General features: G+C 32.1%; 1 protein-coding gene across 1 annotated transcript; it reads left to right on the top strand.

Moving 5' to 3' along the window:
• The first annotated feature begins 3,614 nt into the window (after window positions 1-3,614).
• Window positions 3,615-6,467, top strand: LOC144567212 (putative 6-phosphogluconolactonase 4, chloroplastic). The gene is made up of 3 exons (XM_078317296.1): window positions 3,615-4,023; window positions 5,019-5,154; window positions 5,684-6,467. The coding sequence occupies exons 1-3, from the start codon at window positions 3,683-3,685 to the stop codon at window positions 6,173-6,175; spliced, it is 969 nt and encodes a 322-aa protein (XP_078173422.1). The 5' UTR covers window positions 3,615-3,682; the 3' UTR covers window positions 6,176-6,467.
• The last annotated feature ends 2,857 nt before the right edge of the window (window positions 6,468-9,324 follow it).

Genomic DNA, 9,324 nt, shown 5'->3' with positions numbered 1-9,324 from the left:
TTAAAAGTTCAAACAGTCGATCCGAACCGTTCAACCTAACCTCCATACTAAAATATGTTTGGAGACCAAATTTTATATTTTTAGGAATTTTTTTAGATATGTACAAAATCAGTAAATCTGAACCATCTAAAAACAGTATTTTTGTACCTATCTAAAAAAATAGTAAAAAAAATCCTAAAATTATAAAATTTGGTCTCCAAACATATTTTAGTATGGAGGTTAGGTTGAGCGGTTCAGATCGACTGTTTGAACTTTGAAAATGATGGAGAGAGATGAAGGCATGATGAAGGCACAAAAACATGGAGGTATTTGAACCCTCCTATATATAGTATTATCCAAACTACAAAACAAAAACTATTTTTTATTATTTAAAATGTGGACGTGAAATCTGTTTTCCCATCAAACAATCTTTTTTTTTTTTGACGTTTGAGTTTAAATGGTTTTTTTTTTATAGATGAACTTCAAATTAACTCAAATTTGATATACTACATATCAAATTTATGCATTTCGAAACAATAGGAGGAGGATGGCACACGTTTTAGGTGTCACAAAATGCCACTACCTCACTTTTTCATCTATATTTCAAATATTGAATTCCAAATGTTGAATCCCAATTGTTGATCTTCCTTGTATTTAAGATACATCTCTCATAAAAATGAACAAGATTAATGTTTTAAGTTTGACATTTAAATTTAGAAGTTCAAAATATACATAATAATGTGAGATGGTGACTTTTGTGGCACTAAAAATGTTTTACATTGAAACCCTTTCTGAAAAACAAATACATCAACATGTAGGAGGTGTTGGTAGAATGGTAGGGTAGCCCAATAGAGTAACATTTCATGTGTCCAAACTCCAAACATAGATGCATTTACGGGGCGTTTGTTCAAGCTTCTTTTTTTCATTAAAAGAAATGACAACGCTGGATACCAGGGCTGCTGAATAAATTAGGCGTCAGATATCATATTCTAGACTGGAACAACTCGGAGCCCTGATTCTTTGCGGAACCTAAATTTCAGTGTGGCCCAAAAGTGTAATGATGGGCGAACCCCGGCCCAATGCTGTTCTCCATAATCAGTTTCCGAAAATTAAATAAAGTATTTCAAAAAATAACTCAAATCGACGTCCCTATAAATAAACAAGGATTATTCAAATGTCTTTATTTTTTTTATTTTTTTGTGTTTTTATCATGCATTTATTTTTAAAATTTTAATAATTTAAATATCAAAATAAAACCATTAGATATGAAGATATGATCTATGTTATTTTCTATATATATGTACAAAATGTTATGATATTTTAACTTTAATTTAATTGTTATCAAGATCTTGTAAAATATACTGATATAGATAATTTTTTTATATTGATTTTTAAACTTATCGATTCATATAAAAATAAAAATGATAATTTTTTATTATAATTAAATAAAATAATATAACAGTTTTATTTGACATATTATTGAAACATAAAAAAATAAAATATTTGAACCCTCACGATACATACACGTTTAAAATATAAAATATCAATTCTCTATTGAATTGTGCAATCTACGTTATTTTAAGGTCCTGAGGAGAAAGAAAACAGTGATTTTACGCAATTTCATAACCTCTTCACAACATTTAGGACAATCTATGCTACTTTTCAGGTGATGGATAATAAACTGGCGACTTCAACACAGAATATCACACGGTATAAGCAACAAACGGCAGACTTGGAAAAATCCTCTCTCGGAAGCCAATCTGGAGGACCCTCATATTCTCCAATCCGAACCGTTCAACATCGATCAAACGGTTTCAATTTCTTTTTAACATGGCACGAATCTCAAAGCACAAATAAATCAGATGTAATTGAAGTCGTTTGATCGGTTTTAAACGGTTTCAATTTCTTTTTCATTCCCTCTCTCTCAATGTCTTGTGATCGTGTCTGAAGGATGTGTATTTGAAAGTTATCTTTTAATAATAATTTATGTGTTGTTCATGATTTTATTACGAATGTTATTATTATTGTTCCTTGATATTTATATGTTATATCTTTGAGAGTATTCAAAAAGATGTTTTTGGTCTTGAATCATATTAACTCCTAAGATGAGAAATATTTAATCACTAAATAAGTTCACGATCGTGGTAATTGAGGAGGAACATTAATTACCAAGGAAGATTATCACGTAGATTAAAGTACATTGAAGTTATATAAATATTGATAGAGGATTATTATTTAATTATATGAATATATAAAAATGTGTATTTTATATATTGAACATGACTTAAATGAATGGAACATTATATGGATTGTGTTTTATGTCATTAATGTTTCAATTGTGTTTTTAAAATCTTAGATATGAGATGTGTAGATTTTTCACATGAGAAGTATATAATGTGATTGTTATTTAAATACTATCTTATGATAGGAATAAAATAGTAGTTCATTGTGTACAACTTGTGCGGGAGAAATCTATATGTTAATATTATCATTGTCCCTCAATTTGAGTTATGATATTATTGGGCCCCTTGGTAAAGTGAAATTATATCGCATACAATATAACTAATGTGGTTATAATTATAATTCACTTGAGAGACCAAGAAAACGAATATAATGCAAGAATGACACGATCTTATTTTGCATATTATTCATAATATCATGTGACAATGATAGACACGAAATTAATGGATTGAGTAAATGATTATTATGTCACAATAATATAAAGTTTATATTATTGCAAAGATGACATTCTATCTATCTTAAAAAATAGTAAAAAAATTCGAAAATATAAAATTTGGTTTGAAAGTACATATTCATATGAAATTATTTTGAACGGTTCAGATCAACTGTTAGAATTTAAAAAACAAAAATATTAATTCATATTACAAACCAAATCGTGATATGCATAGTACCATAGACTCACTCATTTAAGTTTACAAACTCTTATAAATCTATTTTAAATTACATTTCACATTTTTATTTATTTTCCGGATTAACTCAATTCATAATATTTGAGATTGAGTCCTAATTCTACAGTGTACATATACTAATATTTCATAAGCTACCAAATTATAATTTATAAATGCCCCGAAAGAATAAAATGGAAGGAAAAAAAAGAAGATAAAAGTATTCTGAACACCGACAAAGTTAGAGTTCTATAGACACCAATAAAAAAGAGAGTTACACATTCTTTATTAAAGTTATTTCCTAAGTTCCTGATTTTGCAGCTTCAGTAGCTACCCTTGTAATTTTCTACAATTCAAGTATATTATTAACAATTAAATTTCATACAATTTAAGTATTACTTGATAGTTGAAATTTACATCAAATCTCAATTATTATTAAAATTGCCATTTAAAAAAAAATTAAAATTATCAAAATCGACAAGTGAATAAGTGATTAACCTCTCTTTTTTTTTTGGTGGAGATTAACCTCTTCTACAGTTGTACTATACAAAAGGGGCGCATCGGACAACTTTGGAATCGAGTACCGTCGTGACTGAAGCAAGGCATAAAGAATTAAAGTGCCGATCCCACGGCTCGCCTCCAACCAATACCCGCCATCTCACGCAAGGCACCGTCCATCTTTATTTCAACGGCTTTAAATAACCGACAGGTCAAAACCCAAACCTCAGCTTCGCCTGTCACCACCTCGCACGCTCTCACCCACTACACACAGGCGCACCCACTCGCAACTTTATATCATGAACTTCTCCACCGTTTCTTTGTCAAAAACCCTTCTCCCCTCTACCAGGTTTCTCCGATCGTCTCAGACCCGTTTACGCCCATTCTTCGCCCGACCTGTCCCCGGCTCCAAGCCCCGGTTATCGAACAAACCTCTTTCGATCTCGATCGGGTCCCACCGGAGACAACCTGTGACGATGGCAGCAGCGATCGGTAGCAAGCAGTTGACGGTGTTTGACGCTGAGGAGGACCTGGCGGTGTCCCTGGCCAAGTACACCGCTAAGCTCTCAGATAAGTTCACCAGCGAGAAAGGCGCTTTCACTGTGGTTCTCTCCGGCGGATCCCTCATTAAAGCTCTCAGGTTTGTATTTTGGTTCTTTTGATGTTAATAATATTAGCTGTGCTGCTTGTAATCGAGATACTATAAATTTCTCCATTTATGGTGGAATTGGTCTTCTGGCTTTAAAACTTTTGGTTTAGGTCCAAAATTTTTGTTTAATTCATCCAATTGTTGACACGAAGAGATAGGAAAGTCCTTGTAGGGTTTTTAATTTAAATTGTGATGGTTAATTGTGTAAATAATGCTGCTTACATTGCTAATGATTCTCCATAAGTTTAGCACGTCTAATTATTCTTACAAGGAACTAGGAAAGGGTTTTAGTTTAAACTATCAAATAAGAAGTTCAAAGGAGTCAAGAACAAAGAATTTGAGGATGCAATTGAACTTCTTAGAACTATGCTATTGCTAATTGAGCTTTTAAATTCAAATAAGAGTAAAATCAAATGTTGAAGGACGTGCAAGAATTAATTCAAAAGATTACCTGTTGTTGCCTACTTTTGACTATTTGTTTTCATGGGCGCAAGCTACAGAATAGGAAACATATTAACACATGGGAGATACTGGTTCGTTATTGGGCTTTTATTATATTGGTATTGTTGGTATAAGTGGCACTGGTACATTTGTTATATCTTTACCTTATTTAAGTTATGCAGTTTTATTGGCATAGGAGATTTACTTAGGTATATAAGTTCTTATGTATATGGGACTTTAATGGTGAGCTGCAAGAGGGAGAAGAAAAAATATTACAAGTAAACTAATTAGTTTATGTCTAGTATGCGTGCTTCCACAGTTTGGTTTTACTATATAGATTTCTTTCCACTATGTGTAGGGTTTGAATTTGGTTTATGGCAATATTTTGCAAGGAGCACTCAGTAATTTTTTTCTTTCTAAAATATTTGAGTCTAGTCAAATACATGTGATGAGTAATCTGCTAGTGCTTGCGAATTTGTCAATTATATAATTAATACTCGTACAAAATTTGTGAATCGAGTGTGTGAAATATAAGCTTTGTGTAGGAAACTAACAGAGTCACCATATTTGGAATCCTTGGAGTGGTCAAAATGGCATGTATTTTGGGTTGACGAGAGAGTAGTGAAGAAGGATCATCCTGATAGCAATTACAAACTTGCCTTTGATGGGTTCCTTTCCAAGGTTTGAATTTCCGTCTCTCTATACCTTCTTAGGCATAAATTCACTTGTGTGCTCCTCAAGTCTCATTATTGGCAAAATGATTCACATATAAGGCTCTATAGCTGTACCTTTTATCAAACTGAAATGATTGGAATTGGTGTGCTGGAAAAAGAGGATGCTTTTGGTATAATTATAGAGAAACATATCAATATGGAGCTGCACTAAAATTTAGAGCCCTTTGAGCTTCTGTAATTTAAAAAATCATTTCTTTATAGTAGAATGTCCTGCTCCTGCAAATATCACTATGCTGTCTTGTGTTTCTCATCCTTAGGGTAGTAATTTCTCTAAAACTTGGTACCTTTTTCAGAGCTCAGGGAATTGTGCATCTTGTAATCCTCCTTTTTCATGTTCTCTAAACACTGTATCCTGTCTATGCAAGATTTTTTTTTTCTTCTTTGTCTTCTTTATACTAGTGTTTTTCAATTTCCGTCAAAACCAATATATCAATCTGAGTGCATTTTATTTGTGTTTTTCTTTTTCCAAACTGCAGGTGCCAATCCCACCAAACCAAATTTATGCAATTAATGACACACTCCCTCCAGAAGGTGCAGCTGAGGACTATGAATCCCGCCTGAAGCAGTTGGTATGGGACCACGTCATCAAGGTGACCACCTCAGGCCTCCCTCGCTTTGACCTCATGCTCCTCGGCATGGGCCCCGATGGTCATGTGGCCTCCCTCTTTCCTGGCCACCCGTTACTTAAGGAGACAGAAAAATGGGTGACCTATATCAAAGACTCACCTAAGCCACCACCAGAGAGGATCACCTTCACCTTCCCAGTTATCAATGCGTCAGCATACGTTGCTATGGTGGTTACTGGGTCAGGTAAGGCTGGTGCAGTGCACAAGGCTTTGTCAGGTGGGGAAAATACCGGGTTGACAGATAGGCTGCCTGTTGAGATGGTGGAGCTTGAGCAGGGAGAGTTTACTTGGTTTACAGATAAGGCTGCGGTTTCCATGTTAAATGAGGGTACTAGTCTGTGAGTAAGGTTTTGTTTGATGAGGTTGCTCAATAAAGATCCATGGCTTCTGGTTTTGGCTCAGAATATCAGTAGGTTGAGGTTTCTTGGTTATAAAATTGTAGAAGTTTAAGGTTTTCTATTGTAATCATCTCTTTAGTGTCACTCATTGCTGAATAAGTGCTCGTATGGCAGTCATATTCTGACTGGTCGTGTTGTAACATGTTGGTTTTTCTTTTGTTGTACTTTGTTGGAAATAATATTTTGCTTGAAATAACAGGCATGATAACATAGAGAATGCAGGAATTTGCATGTCAGCAGCGGTTTTATTTGGTTGCTCAGCTATTTATTTTCAAACTCGTAGTAATTGGTTTAATTACTAATGTTTCCTTGGTTTGTTAAATGTTGCAGCAGTTACATAAACATCCATCAATAGCAGTGTATTGGATTCAAACTTTGGAAAAAAAAAAAAATCAAATGGAAATGGTGTTCTACTTAATTGTTAATAAAATTATTTTCAAGAGGATATACCTTCTAAAGAGGATCGACTGTACAAATACCATCTACTAAAGAATTATAGAGTAGCTATATTTTCTGGTCTAAAAGGTTATATTAAACAAGGTACATAATGTAAAAAATATTGGTTCAAGATGTATATGATTTGATGTTTTATTAACACACACTAGACCGTTAAATATATTTCAATTAAGAAGGTATTATTAAAGGGAGTTTAAGAATATCTTTAATGTTTTTTTTTTTATGGTTCAATAGACGATCATTATAATTGAAAGCAGGTGGGACGTATAATCCACAATCAAGGGGATTGGGGAACACATTCTGTCTCAAGACATTATAAACCGACACCACCAGCATTTGTTTAATGCTTATTCATGGCAGGCTAACCATGCAACAAAAATAATAATGTCAGCCACATGGGCAAAGTTGATTCTTCTTGAATAGATCTTCTTTTGTCGCTAGGCTGCCTGATGAACTATCTTCTTTGGATTGCAACTTGCAAGGATGAGATAATGTCACGTTTCTTGAACTTTTAGGTTGTGACAAGTTGGTCTTCGAATTTTTAATTTTAACAATCATCCGTCTGAAATCTGAATTATGTAATCAATGATAAATATTGTTGGCAGTTAATTAGATATTTAGTGCTCTATCTGTAATGACTAGAATAACCTTTGTTGTTTATATAATAATATTAAAATATTTATGATCTGTGTATTTTAATTTGTGAAAACTTTGTAATTTTTTTAAATGTAGAGGCCTTATTAAATATTCATAATACATGAGATATTTGATATTTATTTATTACTTTTGTATTATTTGCTTCATTTTTATAGAAAAGATATAGTTTCGTAATAAGAAATTAAAGTTGATTAAACTACTTATATTTATATTTGAAAAATAATATTTATTATGAAATAAGAAACAAGCAGAACTAGGGTGTTTTTAAGCTCATCAAGGTTCTTAGTAAGCTTAACTCCAATAATTACCAGATTGATTTTAAATGACGAATATAAATTGTTGAAATCGATCAACTTGACAATTGATGTGTTTACATGTGAAATTTATAATTTTTCAAATTAATTTAGTATAAAATTAAGAGGTAGAAAATACTTATAAATTAATTGTAATGCAAGAACCAACCTTTGATCGAGTCACTCTAGTAGCAAAGACACGTGTCCTCTGATGTGTGAGGTTTTGTGTTGGAAACCTAGATGAGGAAAATTATTTATTATAATACTGAGGTTTGAAAAGAGTATTAAGTGGCTTGACTCTCAACCCTCCTATTATTTTTTTTTTGTAGTACATTTACTTTTCATCATTTTTGACTGGTTGACTCTATACTAAATTAATTTGAAAATTTATAATTTTGTATGTAAACATATTACCCGTGAATTAAATTGATTTCAGACGTTTAAATTCATCATTTGAAGTCAATTTAATAGACTTTGGAGTAAAGCTGAGCTTAAAAGCACCCTAGTTCTACTAATCTCTTATATCAAAGTAATTGCTATTTTTCAAGTATAAATACGAGTAGTTTAATTAATTTAGTTATTTATTGTCAGGAGTGGACCCACATGGTTCCAGGGGGGCAGCCGCCTCTCTGGATTTTGAGTTTTAGTGGAGATCTATCGGTTCCGATCAACTTTGCCTTCCCTGAAATTTTTTTTGCCCCCTCTGGATGTTTGATTTGTAATTCGGATTAAATTTAGAGTTAAAATCAAAATATTTTTCTTGTATTGTGATTGATAATTATAATTATAAGTTATAATATCAGTAATTACAAATCAGAGCACTAGAAAATATAAATCAAAGGATTGATTTTTATCGAGTACCCAATTAGTTAATGGATTTAAATCAGACTAGCTATCTAAATCCGATTCGATATTTTTTTTGCCTCCCTCCTAACGAAAATCCTGGATCCGCCCCTGCTTATTATGAAAATATACCTTTTCTATAAAAATGAAGCAAAGAATACAAAAGCAAAACTAGAAAAATAAGAAAATATCTCATGTATTATGAATATTTAAATAAGCTTCTACATTTAAGAAAATTACTAACATTTACTGACTAAAAAGTCATAAATCATAAATCTTTTAAATATTATCAAATAAATAACATAATTTATTGTGTTCATTTTATAAGTACAGATTGAGCATTAACTGTCGACAATATATGTCATTAATTACATAACTTAAACAGATTATTGTTAAAGAAAAAAATTTAAACAACTTGTCACAATCTAAAAGTTTAAGAAATGTGACATTATCTCCAACGGAATTTCCTTGCAAGTTGCAATCCAAAGACTTAAACAAAGTACAAGTTCAATACGGATATTATGGTCATTTTATAATTATAACTAAGCATGTATAATAAACTAACTGCGGAGAAGAATGTTTGGATTGCATAAAACTCATGAAAAGTGGTTGTTAAAATAAAATAAAATAAAAACAAATACCAACTTTCGAAATCTTCCGTAATCTCATTTTGAAATCTCAGACCAAGTTGCAACTTCAAAAATTGCAACAGACGAAAAGGCATGACGATTGACGAGGCCCAAGTCGCCGTGCAGTGAATCTACCAATAATAATTCAAAAAAAGGAACAAATCTACAATCGACGGGTACCGGTCTTTCCCTAGCCACTTTGTCTCAGTTCTCTT

The sequence above is a fragment of the Carex rostrata genome, chromosome 16 (assembly GCF_964058835.1).
Source record: "Carex rostrata chromosome 16, lpCarRost1.2, whole genome shotgun sequence".
Classification (NCBI taxonomy): domain Eukaryota; kingdom Viridiplantae; phylum Streptophyta; class Magnoliopsida; order Poales; family Cyperaceae; genus Carex; species Carex rostrata.
The sequence above is the reverse complement of the archived record's forward strand: the minus strand, read 5'-3'. Positions and strand labels throughout refer to the sequence as shown.

Excerpts from the sequence above, each read along its gene's own strand:
- LOC144567212 (XM_078317296.1), top strand. The coding sequence starts at position 3,683 with ATGAACTTCTCCACCGTTTCTTTGTCAAAAACCCTTCTCCCCTCTACC. Across the intron at positions 4,024-5,018 it reads TCCCTCATTAAAGCTCTCAG|GAAACTAACAGAGTCACCAT; the intron begins GTTTGTATTTTG and ends AGCTTTGTGTAG. Across the intron at positions 5,155-5,683 it reads TTGATGGGTTCCTTTCCAAG|GTGCCAATCCCACCAAACCA; the intron begins GTTTGAATTTCC and ends TCCAAACTGCAG.